Source organism: Thermobia domestica, chromosome 15, assembly GCF_964235325.1.
Source record: "Thermobia domestica chromosome 15, izTheDome1.hap1.1, whole genome shotgun sequence".
Lineage (NCBI taxonomy): Eukaryota > Metazoa > Arthropoda > Insecta > Zygentoma > Lepismatidae > Thermobia > Thermobia domestica.
This window is the reverse complement of record NC_137468.1, coordinates 42,338,135-42,356,342: the sequence shown is the minus strand read 5'-3', so window position 1 is coordinate 42,356,342 and position 18,208 is coordinate 42,338,135. Positions and strand designations below refer to the sequence as shown.

Genomic DNA, 18,208 nt, shown 5'->3' with positions numbered 1-18,208 from the left:
ATTTAATTATGATTGTTCAAAACTATGAAAGTCCGGTTAGATTGCAAAGTAATAGTAATAGAATTCAAGCTAATTATATTCCCGTTCAAAATATACATGTTAGAGAGAATTGCAATCAAGTACAAGAGGTAATGTTAGATTTACTCGTGGCAACAATACAACAGAACCTAACTTCAGAAGAAACAGAAATAATAATAGTACCGTTTTTAGAAATAATGTAAATAATAAAGCTAATTTCTCACGAAATTCCAGAAATCGTAATAATTACCTAGGTGGCAAATATTTTCGAAAAAGAAACCAAAGAGTTAGTGAAGTAAACAACACGCAGGACTGTACTCATGATTGTGCTATTCAATGTAACCTAATCGAATCTTTTGCCAATGCTAAATTAGACTAGATTCGGCTGGTGTGGAATGGGTTAATGCCACGTCAGCAATGTGTTCGCAAGAATATAAAAACAGTGATTTAAATTTAAAAGATTCAAACCCTTTAAAAGTTAGCAATCAACAAAATAGTAATTTAAATTTATATGGGAATTCTGCGATAAGTTTTTCTAGCCATGAAACTATTCCTAAAACCTTAAATTATAGTAATGAGTTTCAGAATATTCCTGTACGTAACTGCCATTGGAAATCTTTGAGTGTTACGTCCCACGGTTATGCCCGTTAGGCTAAAGGAGACGGTGATGATGAGTGATGAATGAAATGGTGGAATGAAGAAAGTGGGAGGAAACGGGAGAACCCCGAGAAAACCCACGCACACGGTGTTTGTCCACCACAAAGTTCACTTGGCGGGGGCTGGGATCGAACCCGGGATCCCAAGCACCAGAGGTGAACGCTCTACCACTGAGCCACCGCGGCCCCCAAACTGCCATTGGATGTTTGATGATGTAGAAGATATGTGTTTACCTGATAATGATTTTGTTTTCTTGAAAACCTTTTCTACAGCTAAAATACCTGTTAAAGTTAATGATATCCCCGTTCAAGCTCTGATTGACACCGGAGCATCTGTATCACTTATTTCATATTTATTTTGGTGTGAACTCACAAAAGAGTACTCTAACCCTCGATCGCAAAAGACAAACAATCTAATTTTAATTGATTATACCGGTAAGCATAGGAAAAGAGTTCTGGGAAAGACACAAATCATAATTACAATACAAGATTACGAAATTTACGTCCCTATGCTGGTCATAAAAGAATTAAACGAAAAAGTATTAATAGGCCTCGATTATCTCACTCAATTACGAGTAACTTCGGATTTCGAAAACCGGACATTTTCCATAAGAACTTTTAGTGATAAAATTATTCAGGATTTGATTCTGGTCAGCGATTGCTTTGCATGCTAATGTCAACCCCTTGTGCATAATGTTGTTTTGAGCAAAAGTAGTAGCAGTGATAATAAGACGGATAACGGAAATTATAAGGATGAGGAGGCTATAGTGGACAACAGAGACCCTCATTTTGGAGTTGTTTAGATACAATTGTAGGGTATATTGATAAAACGCATGGAAATTTTGTATCAATTTAGAGAAATCATTCATAATCATAAAGATGTATTTTCTAAAAGTCCAGGATGTTGCAAGAATTTTTGTATGGAATTGAAGTTGACACCGAAAACCCTATTGTTACTAAACCATATATCATTCCATATAGATTTAGAGAAGACGTGAGAAAAGAAGTTAGTCAAATGTTACAAGATGATATAATAAGGCCATCACAGAACGTTCATTTAAATTCTTTACATGTTGTGCCTAAGAAAGATGGCAAACGACTGAGAATAGTCCTAGATCTGAGAAAATTAAATAAACACATAAAATTACAACAAGTTAGATACCCGCCTGTTGAAAAATGTTTTAGTTCCTTGCAGGGACATACTATATTCGGAAACTTGGACTTAGTAATGGCGTATAACCAAATATCACTAGGGGAAAGTTCTAGACCATTTACAGCTTTTTCATTTGAAGGACAGTTATATGAATACAACCGAGTAGTCTTTGGTTTGATTAATGGAAGTGCCACTTTAGCTTCGTGTCTAAATAAAGTGTTAGGACAAGATCTACGAGCAAACGTAATATTTTATGCAGATGATATCTTAATTATGGGAAAAACACCCGAGGACTATTTGAAAAATTTATATATTGTCTTGGAACGTTTGGGAAACGATGGTCTGACTGTTAATTTAGAAAAATCAATTTTTTAAGAATTCTATTGAATTTCTATGGTATACAATAGACGCTCAAGGAATGTGTTTCAATGAATCAAAAATTCAAGCTATAAAGGACTTGCCAGCTCCAACAAATTTGAAAGAAACTCGTCAAGCTTTAGGGTTATTCAATTTTTTCAGAAAATCCATACCTCGGTTTGCAGAATTGGCTCAACCTTTATTTTCTATAACTAAAAAGGAAATTCCATGGCAATGGAGTGTTCTACAAGAAAGCAGTTTTTACACATTGAAAGCTTGTACTACAGAGAATATTCGTTTGAATCACCCTAGGTTTGATAGTCCTTTTTATGTACAATGTGACGGATCCTTGTCTGGAATTTCTGGCATTTTCTAGCAACCTAATCCTACTGAGGATGAACCAGCAGTCATACATTCTGTTAATCGTACACTGAAGAGTTCAGAGAAAGGGTATACAATGACCGAAATTGAACTACTTGCGGCACGCTTTGCACTCAGAAATTCGCTCCATATGTAAGTGGTTGTCATTTTATAGTTTTAACTTACCATAGTTCTTTATATCATCTAAAGAAAGTTCAAGGGTACAACAGTCGTTTATTGTGATGGTCACTGGAACTTCAATGTATTGACTTTGAAGTACAACATATGGAGTAAGTAATGTTCCGGTAGATACGTTGTCAAGATTGTTTCCAGACGATAATCATCGAGTATTATCTGTAAATGCCTTCAAAATTTTACAGGATGAGATAGCCAAAATATCCGTTGAGGAATTGAAAGAACACCAAAAGAATTATGAAAATTATTCCAAGATTATGTATATTTAACTTCTTGCGCACAGAATTGTAGTTGTCCTCGTAATTGGAATTTTCTGTATCAAATGTCTAATGATGTGCTTTTGATTAAAGTTTTCAAATTTAAAAAATAGAAAGAAAATTTGCATTCCCCGGCATTGGGGCCTCGTATATTAAAAGCATATCATGGCGATTTTGTTCATTTTGGATATTTGTATATTCACTAATTAGTAAGTCCTTTTATTGGAAATCACTTAAGACGCAAATTAAGTTATATTAATGATTGTGAAGAATGTATGAGAATTAAGCATAACTTCCAATCTATATATAAACCAATGATGTCAATTATGCCTGATAAACCTCATTCTTTCATTTCAATTGACTTGTATGGACCTCTTTCTCGAGCACCTATTGGTGATACTTTTCGTTTGACTGTCATGGATGTTTTTACAAGATATTTAGTGGCGTATCCTTTACGAAAGAACCTTTCATCAGCAATTGTACCTCGGATTTTGAATGTGTAATACCATATTATGGTCCGATTGAAAATATTTTGTACGATAACGGCGGACAATTTCCCGGTACTGTATTTATCCGTGCGATGAATAATGCCAATATTAAAGTACATTTTGTTACCCCATACCATCCTAGCAGCTGTATCGTTAGAATGTTCATCGAAATCTTGGTATGTTATTTCCATACTATTGCAAAATTCGATTAAGTATGTCACGGAAATTACCTACTTTTTTAAACTATTCCGTTTCTGATACCTTGGGAGTTGTTCTGGCGAATATTTATAATGGAACTGATTCAATAAAAACCATAGAACAGCATTTTAATGTCAAACTTAATCTGAATGTACAATATTTTAAGGTGTCGAACAAGATATACGTTGAATAATAATAATATATATATGAAGTGTATTAATGTGTTGAATTATTCTAGATAATCTCGTATATTGCATAAACATTTAGAATCAGAGCATATGTAACATAGTTCACGACAGAATTAGCGTTACAAGCCGACTAGCGAACTTGCGAATACATTAATACAAATGCTCAAATCTAAATTATTGTATTATATTATTGCAATGAGCATGAACGTGATTTACTATTAGGAGTTAGCGTGATGCACTATTGTTAGTTTTTTATAAATCACATTATTATTATGATTATTATTATTATTATTATTATTATATCACCGACCTAAAGCTCATTTTTTTGGATTTAAAAGAACATTGGGAAAAATAGACTTAATTTGGAACTTTATTAACCAACCCTCGTATATTTCAAAACGTTCTAGAAACTCTTCTCTCATCGCTTTGGTATGTCTTTTCGTTTGTGTTGGTGAGCCTCAGTCCGATATCATGACTATATATGGACATACGCTGTGGGAACAACTCCCTTTGTGAACGCTTTCTCGAGTTCAGAAAACGGGAAACTTGCAATCACACTTGCATCTTGTCATTGTTCATCTCTGGTTGGCTAATTCGAAGCATCCGCATCTCTTCAGCCAAAGAGCTTGAGTTCAGCATCATACGTCATAACCGGGGGACTCCAGCCCCGAAAGACTCATACGAAAAAGCTAACTAGGAAAAGTTTCAGTGTTTCGACACCCCTTACGAGGACTATATCCTCGTCTCTGCTAGACGGGGCAGCCAGCACCTACTCGAGAGCAGCGTCCATGCTACCTGAAGTTATATAGCGCGCATCTTGCTCTCGAGCATATGAGCTATCCCTCCATGGGACAAATATAAGCAATTAGTTGAGTATGTGACGAACAGTTTATTCTCAAAGTGTTTTCTCTTGGATGCAAGTGCATAATAGTTTCATCTGTGAAATATTTTTGATGTGAAGAGTAAGTCAAGCTCATTGTTCGTTACAACAAACAAGACCCCGAAGCACGATTCGTTTGGGACCATGGACTAGAGACTGTATTTGTAGCGCCGGCTTGAAGCGTCGTTTAAGGAAACTGCGTTTGGGATTCGACCCAGGACATCGATGGAATAACTTTGTTGGCTAGCCGAAGAACGACGTGAGTTGTTTAGTTTATAAGCCACGCCACCTACTTCGTCGATATTAACTAAAAGGTTGTCAGATCATTTATTTTGTTTGGATAAGTGTGCACATAATATTTGTGTTTATTGAGTGACATTAATATATTCACTATCTAAGTTTTGAGTTTATGACTTGTATTTAATCCAATGCATGATTTCATCACACTCGTAGTATAGTAAAATATTTCTTACGTTGTCTGCATCTACGCCTGCTGTGTTCCCAACTCCTGCATGATGGAGATGCGGGCATGGGTGTGAACCATGATCATCGTGGAATAGTTGGGAAATAAAAAAAAGAAGGGAAAATAAGATATGAGACTGAAAGTTAGTCCAAACCACAACGAACATAATGGTTCCAATTATTATTATTATTATTATTATTATTATTATTATTATTATTATTATTATTATTATTAATAATAATAATAATTATAATAATAATATTTCTTGTTTATGCCCTTCATGCAACTTAGAATCAAACTCATAGAAAGCACTATATATCAGACCTGATTGAATATTATTTTGAAAATTCTCACATATATAGATAAACAATTGGAACTTAACATTTCAAGAATTTAAAAATGTCATCGTTTTCGTTTCCTCACATTGTGTGGACGATTGATCTATCTTGATGACAACATGATCCTTGTCTTTATCAAATGCATTTTGCAAGACACGATAACTTAGTTCAGTGTCCTGGGAAAACATTATTATTATTATTATTATTATTATTATTATTGTAATGACTTTGCTGATCTCATGAGGAGTAATATTCCAGTGTGGCTAGGACGTTGGTAATAAAATAATAAATGCATATTGAGATATAAAATTAGCTAGGAAATATAGATAAGTACTAAACTGACTCCCTGGAGCTACGGTCCATGAGGGGCTGTACCTACCCAATGTCGCAATACAATAAGCATCAGATACGCACTGAAATATTTCGAGATATGAAGATCTTGGTTTTTAAACTGTGTTGCTATTCCTTTATGCAGTGCTCGAAGTGGAAGATCTAAGAAAGTATACCCTGCATACTTCCCCTCTTCTATTTAAAGAATTGCCTTTATGACATTTATGAAAAAAACATAATGCAAAGGCTTGGATCGGGAGTAGAGAAGATTTGCTCTATTCGATAACATTTACATACTTCCCGACATACAGTAATTAACATCAAAGTAATTTGTTGAGTTGCGTTGATTTTGAGTTTAAAGTCCCGTTCAGCAGCGAGGCTATATGAGACGTGGACCTACTGATTAACGTGGAATCCGAACCACATGAGCTCCCGTTGGGAATCGAACCCGGGTTTCACACGACAAAGACGCGTATGCTAACCGCTTAGCCACGGAGGAGCTCTCAAAGTAATTTGTGTTTTAAGCTGAACAAAGTAGAATAAAGTAGCTTTCATATATTGTCACATGCTGTGGACTGATTCAAAAGCCTAGCTACCGAAATATACGTTCTTCAATCACGCTGTTAAAGCTACAGATGCCAGACGGAACAAACGCTGTACGATGCTACTATGATAACCATAATGGGGTTAGCCATACTGAGAGCTTTATACAGTTCTACCTGGGTTATAGCGGCAACGCCGGAATCTAGTTACAATCAAGGATATATGGTAGGGACAAGTAAACCCTGAGATCTTGACCTTCGAGGAAAAATCGGTTATGTTTTGTCGCATACTATAATATTATGATTTATTTGTGTAGTTTTCTGGAGAGGGAAAGTACTACTTAGCAAACTAAACAATGATTTTGAGATATTCGTCTTTCTTGCTTAGTTGGTAATCTAAAGCAAGAACATCACAATTGAATTGATGGAACATGTTGACAACACAAACTATTTTGCGGCCACTGTGACTGGGTGGTAGAGTTCTTGGTTCAATCCCTAGCTCGCGCGAAACACTTTGTGGTGGACAAACATTCTCTGCATGTTTTTCTCGGGGTTCACCTGTTACCTCCCACTTTCTTCATTCCATCATTTCATTCATAATCATCACCACCTTTCCCTTATCCACGGAACATAATCGTTCGATATGAAAGTATAGAAACCACATTAAGTGGTGTTTTCTCAGAATTAAATAATTACGCACTGAAATTTTAGGATTAATTTTTATTTTTGTAATATTTTGAAAAGATGTGGAGCAACTGAAGAACACCCAAATATAAAATCCTCACAAGGCTTACAAGAAAAAAAAGTTGCTCTCAAAATTGGGCAAAAGAAAGAATTGCCTCGTCAATTATTAGTTTATCGTCTTTGTCTTGTCCCATTGGCTCTTCCTAGGTCATAACTTGTTGATCAGAATATTATAAATTTACCACACTAAATTTTTAATTGTGTTTTACTTCGTATTATTTTTGTCCTGTCTCAAAATAGAAGTCTCGAGACGAGATACGAATCGAGACATTTTCTAGAAATGAATCGAGACAGTCATAAATTTCGTCTCGTGCGCATCAATATATTCTACTATACTCTATTTATGTTGCCAGGCGAATTCTAGGATACTTTCACAGTCTATAGTGAATTCTGACTACCCATGATTATCTGTTTTAGTTGAAGTTGACCACTAACTTTTACTATGTAATAATAATTAACCAATGCAAAAGTAACGTATTTATAATAAAACAATTAGTTTTAAACAATCAATTACAAAGTTGTTTTTAAAGGAACCATTTAATTATGACAATAAATGTTTGTTTTTCGTAGGGAGGACAATGCGTTCTAAGATATGTGGACATTCATCTTAGAATGTACGGAATGATGCTTATAGTCGCATTGGAACTATTTTTAATAATCTACATATATGGACTTAAACGCCTGGGTGATGATATAGAGTTTATGTACAAAAGAAAAATCGCACCCATGTGGTTTATCATGTGGAAAATCTTGCCTCTGGGTAGTATTGTAAGTAGTTCCTTAAAATACTAGGCTCAAGTTTACTCTTCAAATTAAGAAAGTGACTGCCACTTTCATCAAGTTTTGTTAATATGAATTTTGTTAATTGTTTAGTATAAATTTGTACTTAAAAATAGTAACCTAAGTATTTCACTGGCGTCTATCATCACTGATCATAACCTAGTAACTTGTTTAGCGTTTAAAATTTTATAGAATTATTAAATAAACAATTATTAAGCGTGTCTCCGAGTGATGATGAAATTGGCAGTCAATAACTTAGAACTCTGTTCATTGAGAATAACATTAAGATTTCTTTCAAATCTCTGCACTTATCAGATATGTGGCCAATTCCATAACAACTAACCCAACTACGTTTAAAGCAGATCGTGATACACAAATTGATTTTGCTGATTGATCTCTTACAATAGTTATAAATACAAAATATCATATTAGTATCTTCACATTTTTCAAAAATTATAGTTTTTTTTTAACAAATTTCATAATACACAAGAAACTATAGCCCTGGGAATGTTAGTGCCTTTGCAGACCGCGAATGTTAGTGACTTTTTATGTCAAAAATGAGCTACAATTTTTTTCTGTCGCACACTTGTCGGGGGATAATGAATTCCCACTTGTTACAATGGATGTGGCCAGGATCTCCGTACGTTACGCGACAAGCGTGACACTGTCGCAGGCTTGACGCGGGACCTTTGCATACTACGCGACTTCGTGGGTCCTATGCAGAGTCCTTCTGAACCGTGATTAGTGGCATACTAAAGAGCTCGACTAACATATGTTTTCTGCAGTAGTCAGGCCTTTAATATGACTTTAATCATATGTCAAAACAACTTTGCATACGGCGTCGTGTGTCGACGACGAGCGACAGCGCCACAATTTATCTTTTCAGCAACCAGATACTCATTCTGAAAGGTGATCTCAATGGAAGCCTTCGATGCAGACGCTTTTATTGCAGAAATTTAGGCACAACCTAGTATACGGAATTCCAGCAGTGATTCCTATAGCAACAGAAGTGAAAAGACGAAAGGATGGGAAAAAATGTGTTGTGCATTCCATAGTGGATTCATGGATATATCATCGAAAGAGAAGAATCATAAGTATACTAGATGCTGCCGTTTTGTTCTTTCTTACATTTTCTGAAATTCGGTACCAAGCCAATGAACTGTTTGATGAAAACTGCAACATAAATCTACATTGCTTGTCGCTTCACTTTAATATTTCAAATTAGGCTCTAAAAAATAGCACAAATGATTAGATATTTCCAAATATATTTTACACATTCACAAACTGCGATCCCACAGGCCAATATGTAATTCTATAACATTTCGTTATTTTTATATGCTCTGTTGAATTTAATATGTATAATGTACGAAAATATGAAAAATAATATTTAATAAGCACTTAGGCATAACGTTGATACCTCGTGGCACTACATAATGAAATTTATAAGGAGAGGCCGCGAGCCATGAAGGAAATACCTCATGTAGTCAGTAGCTGATTTAGCAATATACCGCCTTATGCAGAGCTGTTTTGACATATGATTAGCGCCATACTAAAGATCTGATTACCGCAGAGAATATATATTAGTCGAACTCTTTAGTATGGCACTAATCACGCGTCGAAACGACTCTGCATAAGGCCCATACTGACTAGGACCCGGATTTAGTCAGCGGCTCAAGAGGGACCGCCGACTCCAGGCTACATACGTACGTACTCCTTATGGATGTGCTTGAGCTTTGTCGTTAAGGAATATAACAGATTATTTAGTATTACGGCAATTGCATACAAACTATATAAAGTACATTGTTCCTTTGTTCTGTCTAAAAAAGTGTCACATTCCCGCGACATGTGAAATAAGATCTAGCGTCTGTCGTGTCGTGGGTCTGTGATCAGCAATGCGACAACACAGCCTGTTGTGCGTCTTCGACACACGAAGTCGTGTACTCTGCGAGGGGCCTTAGATAACACAATTTTTTAATTTTCTGACAAGTAAACCTTACGTTTGGGTGAATCGAGTTGCTGACTGAGACACATATGAGAAAGTAGTACTAAATGTGGTCAGTATTTCAGTGAAGTTGTAGGTGCAAAGCTCCAGGGGTTTAGGAGATACAGCTACCAGAACATCACATAGAAGTACAGAATAGTCTTCATACAGTTGGAGGTAAAAGCTCTGTAATACGCCTTGTAACGACAAAAGGTGAATAACAAATATATGGGTACATATTAGGACTAGAGGGAAGTCATATAGTAAGGGTATACCTGACGGCGGCCATCTTGAAATCCGCCATTTTGAATTAAGGTTAAGTTTTTAAAATAGGAGTAGGGTCATGTGATACATGATTTAAGGCGCAAATTTAATCAGAAGAACAATGGTGACGTTAATTTTGATTTAAGCGCAATTGGTAAAAAGGTACAGGGAAATCAAATATTGTTGCAGCATATGTATTAGTCCTTTACCCCACCTTGTAAATTTTGTGTTAATGATAATAATTAAATAAAAAGCAGGTGGATAAATATTAGGTCTATGGTAAGAGTTGCCTTGATGGCGGCCATGTTCAAATCCGCCATTTTGAATCTGACAAAAGTTTTAAACAAAACGCATAACATTGACACCTTATTAATAGCAAATTTTACCATAAATCCAACGGTATAACCATTTTTGCTTTATCATTAACCAGCATTTGTTATCGCATAAACAAGTTGCTAATTTAAGGAAAAATTACCAAAGTGGAATTAAGTCATAATTGAACTTGGGTCTTTCTTCCAGAAAAGTCCTCAATTAGTACAATCAATATGTAATTCATAAAAGAGTGCATGACTTGCACATATGCTCTGCTCACAGTGAGCACACCTGACAAAGGCAATCGAGTTATACTTGACACATTCAAAATGGCGGATTTGAACATGGCCGCCATCAAGGCAACTCTTACCATAGACCTAATATTTATCTACCTGCTTTTTATTTAATTATTATCATTAACACAAAATTTACAAGGTGGGGTAAAGGACTAATACATATGCTGCAACAATATTTGATTTCCCTGTAACTTTTTACCAATTGCGCTTAAATCAAAATTAACGTCACCATTGTTCTTCTGATTAAATTTGCGCCTTAAATCATGTATCACATACCCTATTCCTATTTTAAAAACTTAACCTTAATTCAAAATGACGGATTTCAAGATGGCCGCCGTCAGGTATACCCTTACTATATGACTTCCCTCTAGTCCTAATATGTACCCATATATTTGTTATTCACCTTTTGTCATTACAAGAGGTCTTACAGAGCTTTTACCTCCAACTGTATGAAGACTATTCTGTACTTCCATTTGATGTTCTGGTAGCTGTATCTCCTAAACCCCTGGAGCTTCGCAACTACAACTTCACTGAAATACTGACCACATTTAGTACTACTTTCTCATATGTGTCTCAGTCAGCAACTCGATTCACCCAAACGTAAGGTTTACTTGTGAGTGGATTTTCATGTTAGACTTAAATGTAATGATATTAAATAAGATTTAATTTCATGTTAGTGGAGAAATTCAATTTTGAATAAAGAAGAAATTAATGTTTTCAAATGTTCACAATGATTGTTTGAGATGATCAACAATATGTTCGCATAATATCACTTTGAAATTTTAATATTATATTTCCCATTTTGTCAACAGGAGATCTAGCCCTCATTCCTTTTTCTCACCATCTCTTGTTTTCCTTCTAGTGCAATTATGATATCAAAACAACGTTGAAACACGGTTTAATCTTCCAAATAACAAATTTTATGTCTTTAGACTTAAGGGATTCTTGAGTCTCCCTTATATATAAGCTGTATATAAGATTGTACAGTTATCCTGTATCTCAGTGTCTGATGAAGCCAAAGAGTTGGTGAAACTGTAGCACATAATTATTTTTTAATGAAAATATATAGTTCTGCTCAGCAAATAACTAGTGTGTATTTAAGGGATTCTTAAACATGGACATTTTAATACATATAATAAATTGCAATCCCATCACTTATTCTTCTCTTCTAGGTAAATTATCAAGAAACGCTCAAACACGTTTTCACATTTAAGCCGGTTAAAGCACAATTGGTATAACTCAATTTTCCATTAGGAATGTTTTTGTTTGTTCTTGTTTTCTCATTATGTGTCCTAAACATTGCAGTGTTTCGTGTGTTTTCGGGGTGTTACCAACAGATATACTGTTTGTTAAGAATGAAAGCAGTACATAGTATTTATGTTGGTAACGCCCCGAAAACACACGAAACACTGCAATGTTTAGGTCACGTAATGAGAAAACAAGAGCAAACAAAAACATTCCTAACGGAAAATGGAGTTACACCAATTGTGCTTTAACCAACTCATTTTTAAAGGAGAAGTCTTAATGTCAAATTTCATGTCTCTGACCTCAAGGAATTCCAAGATATGAAAATCTTAATTTAAAAATTGTCGGCACACTCCTTTTTCTTCCCTTCTAGGTCAAATATCAAATAACGCTGAAACAGGCGTTTAATTATTTTAAATGGGAAGTTCAAAATACCAAATTTCTCTAACCTTAAGATATTCTGAAACATAAATGTCTAATTACAAATACAATAATTGCAACCTGTATGTCTCACTTTCATTTCAGCCTCTTTTCTTCCCTTTTAGGCCAAATACTAAAAAAAACACTGAAACACCTATCTAATTATTTTAAATGAGAAGCTCATATTCCAAATTTTATGTTTCTAACCCCTGAAGAGGTTCCGAGATATGGGCATCTTATTTTAATAACTGCCATCCCTTTTCCATCCTCTTCCTCGGCGTTATTTCCAAAAAATTCTTAATTTGTGATATGTCACAAATTCTATGTATTGGCCAAATTTCAAGTTCTCAGATTGTCCTTAAAGAATAGGTTTCATCTTAGCTCTTTTTCTTCCACTGAAGCTGGAAGTAAAATAAAACAACTAATACGACTTCCGGTTTCAATATATACTGTTCGCCACTAGAAATACAACACCAACAAGGAAACGTAGGAAATCCAAATTTGCAGAATTGGGAGGATAAACAACTGATTAGCAGGACGCCACCGTGAAACAGCAGAGCCGTATGCTATCTAGGGGCAAGAAACGGAGACCGGCGAGAGAACCATAGTTTAGTGGTTGACGTAGGTCGGTGTGACTACGTGATTATGTGCATACGGTCTAATAATGATTCGTCGTTAAAGGCGGCAGCCCTTCCTGTAGGTTTCAGACTTTCATCGCGGTACCGTATCACGACTGTTCCGCTTTCACGATATTGATGTTCTATTGGACGGAATGTGGCCACAATGCAGCATATATGAACTCAACGGCTCCACGAAGGCACTGCGACATGCCGGGTTCCAAAGACCACTTTACCACGGGCTTCTAGGACAGGCAGCTTGTGCATGAAGCTCTTTCAGATGAGACTGGCACATTCTGCACACTTTCGCAAGCAGTGTGGGCCGTTGCACAGCGCCTAGTTTCCTGATGAACAGTTCTACGTCGTCTGGAAAATCAAGTTTGCACAGCACCCATTGCGACTTCCGCTGACTACACATCATACGTATGGGAGATTATATAATATCATAAACATTGTGCATGGAGAGACAAATGACATGCCATCTTCTTTTTAGATAAATTATTCTTCTGTCTGCAGCATCATGGTGGCCGCATCCTTATCTAGCTCTGCCGTAGTACTAAGCCGAGAGATACCTGGTTTGCATAGCCATGTCGTTACGGAAACAGTTTTATGATGTGGGGTGCCATTGGATTCCATGCTTCCTAAGCATTAACGGGCATTTGACAAGTTGCATATTGACCGATTATGGTCTTTGTTGTGCCCTCACGTATTATTCTATACCTGCTGGTTGGTCATAATGTTTCTCTGTTTCCTTCGCCAAGGTGTTTCCCCGATCTCTCACCGATTGAACATCTCTGGTCAATGGTTGTACAACACCCTTTTTTACACCTGTACATCTATAAACATCACTAGCTACAGTTGATCTGTGGCATAGTGTCGAAGACGCATGGCTTACTACACCGCAGGAGGACAATCAAGAGCTCAACTTCTCGATGTCTCGCCGTGTAGCAGACGTTCTTTCCGCCCATGATGGGTTCAGGCTACTGGCTTTCGCCAGATATGCTCCGCTATCGCCACATTGTCACTTGTCGCACGGGGCGGGAAGTTTAATCATCAGGTCTCTGTCTGTAAACATTGGCACTGTTATCTTGTCTCCTTCTTAGTGCTGCATTTTTATGGCGACCAGTGTATATTCCTATATAGTAAAATTGTAAGAGACAGCGAGAAACTGATATGGATGGATATGGATGGATTCTGATATGGATTTAACACTCCAAGGAACAGAATCCATATCTGATCTTATCCCTCTATTTCAACCGGAAGTCATAGATTTAGTACATCCGGTTTCAGCATTAGACTCCCATGGTTTGGAAGTAGTTGTATAATGTCAAACGAAACAAGTTTAAAATTCTTTCCGTTTCGAAAACAGATCACAATCGTAATTGAAAAGAGAACTCAACAACGCAAATAAGAGGAATCTTACTAAACCAGTAAGGCTAAGCAAAGATTCGGATTTTTTTTAAAAAAAGTATTTAAGTTCTCTATGGTAAGTAGGACAATAATAAAGGACTTAGGTCATTATGGAGCGAATTGTTCATAAATATGAATTAACTTATTCCTTTCTATTGTAATTTCAGTATGTTGGAAAAGAAACTGAAAAATTAGATTGTTGATTGGTCAATATATTTTTACGTGTTATTCCATATTTATATAAATCTACCATTATTTTTAGGTTATGTGTATATCATTGAATATCTCAACATTCGGGCATATCCAATTCTTTGATGACATTGGCCCCTATCATAAGAATTGGATCTGGATTTCTGTGCTTTCTCTTACAATGATTCCACTTGTAATCGTGCCTCTTATTCGTTATCGCAAATTTAAGGAAAAAGTAAGTAAAAATGAACTAAGACTTAAGATAAGTTTAATTTCTATTAGAATATCACTTCTCAACTTCGTATATTTATTTAATTAATAATAATATTGCATAAGAAAATTATGTCTATTTCCTACACACTTCCTGTGATATATTTATTCATTATTATCTGTGTAAAAAATGTGAAATATACCGCAAAGGAATACACCGCAGTACGCGTTGTTCGAAACACGAGAAACTAAAACTGGCAGTTCATAACACTTCCAACTTCTCGCCGACGCCTCATTACGTATTCACTGCTATCACATGACTTAACGTTTGCCTACTTTGGATTCACTTTAATTTCAGAGCGTATCTGAGAAGTCTGTTGGAAGTATTTCTAGGAATTATGCCCTGTAAAGGATAACTTAAGCGGTATGTTTAGTACAAGGGGTCCAGAAGCACGTATAAATCACAAAATTTACAGCAGAAATGAGTGATGCAAGTACTTAGACGTAACATAACGTAACCAAATCTAACCTAACCTAACATAAACTAACGTAAGCTAACCTGAACTAACCTAAACTAACGTAATATTAGTAGAAATAAGCGAAATTCTATCATTTTTTGCAAAATTATGCGGGACTCCTACACTAATGTAACATAAACTAAACTAACTTAACGTAACCTAAACTAGTCTAACCTAACTTAAACTAACCAACCCTACGCTAGACTAACCGAAGGTGAACAGAAATTACCAAAATTGTAACATTTTTTAGAGAAAAGAGCTGGGCCCCTTCTGCTAAACATAGGCCTAACTTAACACACATTGCACATTGCTAAAACACGCATCTTTGGATGGTATATGAGTATGACTTGCTTTACACTAATATAGACCACTCACTCTACTGTTTCTTGTCTTCGAAATAACCCATGTGGAAATGTAGCTTTCCAACGCTTTCGGACAGCCTTTGCTCTGCTCTGAAACTATGCTATTTTGCCCACAGATGTATACATTTTTTTTTCTTATTTTGATGTGAGAATTATCTCTTACAGTTTGTCGATATTGTTCATTAACCCCATACATATGTATTGTCTCAAATTATATGTTATAATTATTGAAGTTCTTATTCTGTAAATACACATGTGCATCGCTTTATATTGTCCATATAATTGAAATCAATTTAATATATATTTACTAATAAAACAGTTTCTGCTATGCTTGAGAAGCATTGATTAGATAATTAAAATAAACTATACTATAATATATGAGAAACTTGATTTTCAGTTACGTCTTGTACTGCAATCTGAATTTGTTTATACCTAGGCGTATGCGCTTCCCTTCATCTACATATTTTGTTACCTTTGAAATTACACTTATTACAATTGTATACCAATAGTTATAAGATATTATCTACTAAAGGCAATGCATCGAAAGGATTCGTCGTACAAATCTATCCTATTTTACCCTTGCGGGTGTTTATTATTATAGTCGCAGCTATAGAGCCAGGGAAGCTATCACTAAAATTGTTTTAATGTGAAAATTGATTTAAAAGTGACAGTATGAGCTGCAACCAAAATGTCCTATCAACAAGAATGAATAGCTAATTCAAAGTAAATAGTATAATAATAGCTAACACTAATAATTATAAGAAATAACGAAGGGGTAGTGACGCCGGACATATTTATATTGTTCTAAATATCTTAGAGATTACATCAAACTGTTACAAATGTCTAAAACTAAAATTGTTTAAAAATTAAAATTGGAAAATCGAGCTCATAACGCTCATCTACTTATCTGTTCGGCAGCCATCTTGATCCCCTGCAAAAATTTCTTATCTTACATAATGTACAACTTCTTGTGATCTTATTTTGAACTTATAGCAGAGCAGGTACAGTGAACCAATTAGTTACGAACCTCTCATTTTGCGAACAATTCAGTTTAAGTACAAGTTTTGTGAACTTTTTTTTTCCTCGGCTTACAAACAAAATTTTAGGATACGAACGTACACTCATGCCTGTACCGACAATTCGACATGCCTAGGAGTGCTTTTTTGTGTATGCCGTAGGCGTTGTCTCTCAGAGTTATGTGTTCAAAAACTACTTTTTGTTCTTTTTCTTCACTTTTTGTGATTTTAGACTTATGCTGTTATTATTACTTATTTGTCTTATAAAAAACAATGTTATTTTCATGCTCTTGATCAGATACCATGGCTCAAACAGATTAATTGTATTTACATTAATTTCAATGAGAAAAATCGTAATTTCAGTTTACCAGTATTTCGGTTTACATTCTGCTTTTCAGGGTGGATTAAGTTCTTAACCATAGGATCCACTGTACAGTGTTTGGAAGCTATTATTCTCAAAACCAGCAGTGCATCTTTCAGTACAATCTAGTTGCACTTGATATCGCTTTAAAACAGCCAAAAGGCATCAGTTTATGGCGAATGCAATCCTAGATGTATTTTTCCAACTACCGTTTATTTGATATGAGAAATTGTTTTTTATTTTTAATTAACTACATGGGACTTATTTTTGAATTTCAAGAGCAATTGATGATGATGCAAATGATTATTTATTTTTTATTGCAGTCAATATTTCATATGTTTTACCCAGAATTCTTCTGGGGGCCTCCATGCGGAACGCTGAGAAAAGCACGCAAAGTGTATGATAGCGATATAAGAAGCAGCAACTGAACGAAATTAGAATTTTTATGGGCTTGTTCATGCAAGATGTTGTGATATTTATTGTTTAACTAACTGTGTAATTCATAATCCAAACAATAAATGGAGAACATTTTTTTAATTATGACACTATGCTCTGTGATTTTCCTCCAGCAACTGAACGAAATTAGAATTTTTATGGGTTTGTTCATTCAAGATGTTGTGATATTTATTGTTTAACTAACTGTGTATTGTGTGTTTGAGATGTAAAGCATCACGGGCAGTAGCCAACGCTGTGCGATATTCCGCGCGGTGTTGCCGGATTTCGGACTCCTCTTTCCCTTCTCGCTCCTCCTCTAGTTGAGATTATTACACATACATTGGCAACATTATTCACAATGTAAATATACTATTCCAGCAAACTCAAAGATTTTGGCTGTGTATCCTAGAAGTATATATAGCAACTGAATAACCTACCTATTAACTTATTCCAGTGGAACTGCTAAACGTTCGTCTTCAACACTACTTTCACTGTCGTCTATGTCAATTAATATTTCGCCATTGTCTGAATCTGACTCTTGTAAATTTATTATTATGAGTTCCAAAAAATGTAAACAAAAAAAAAAAGAATAATTCTTCGAGCTTCACTACGTAGCACTTTAAAA

General features: G+C 35.4%; 1 protein-coding gene across 4 annotated transcripts in view; it reads left to right on the top strand.

The window, feature by feature from the left end:
* Positions 1 to 17,678, top strand: part of LOC145671847 (sodium-dependent nutrient amino acid transporter 1-like) — a 179,701-nt gene extending 162,023 nt beyond the window's left edge. For 2 of the 4 annotated variants that reach the window (XM_081741074.1, XM_081741075.1), the window contains exons 9-11: positions 7,738 to 7,935; positions 14,755 to 14,916; positions 17,472 to 17,678. In XM_081741074.1, the coding sequence (XP_081597200.1) occupies positions 7,738 to 7,935; positions 14,755 to 14,916; positions 17,472 to 17,576 (465 nt within the window). In that variant the 3' untranslated portion in view covers positions 17,577 to 17,678. The remainder of the gene's footprint in view (positions 1 to 7,737; positions 7,936 to 14,754; positions 14,917 to 17,471) is intronic. The other 2 variants (XM_081741073.1, XM_081741072.1) reach the window with 1 other exon arrangement.
* The last annotated feature ends 530 nt before the right edge of the window (positions 17,679 to 18,208 follow it).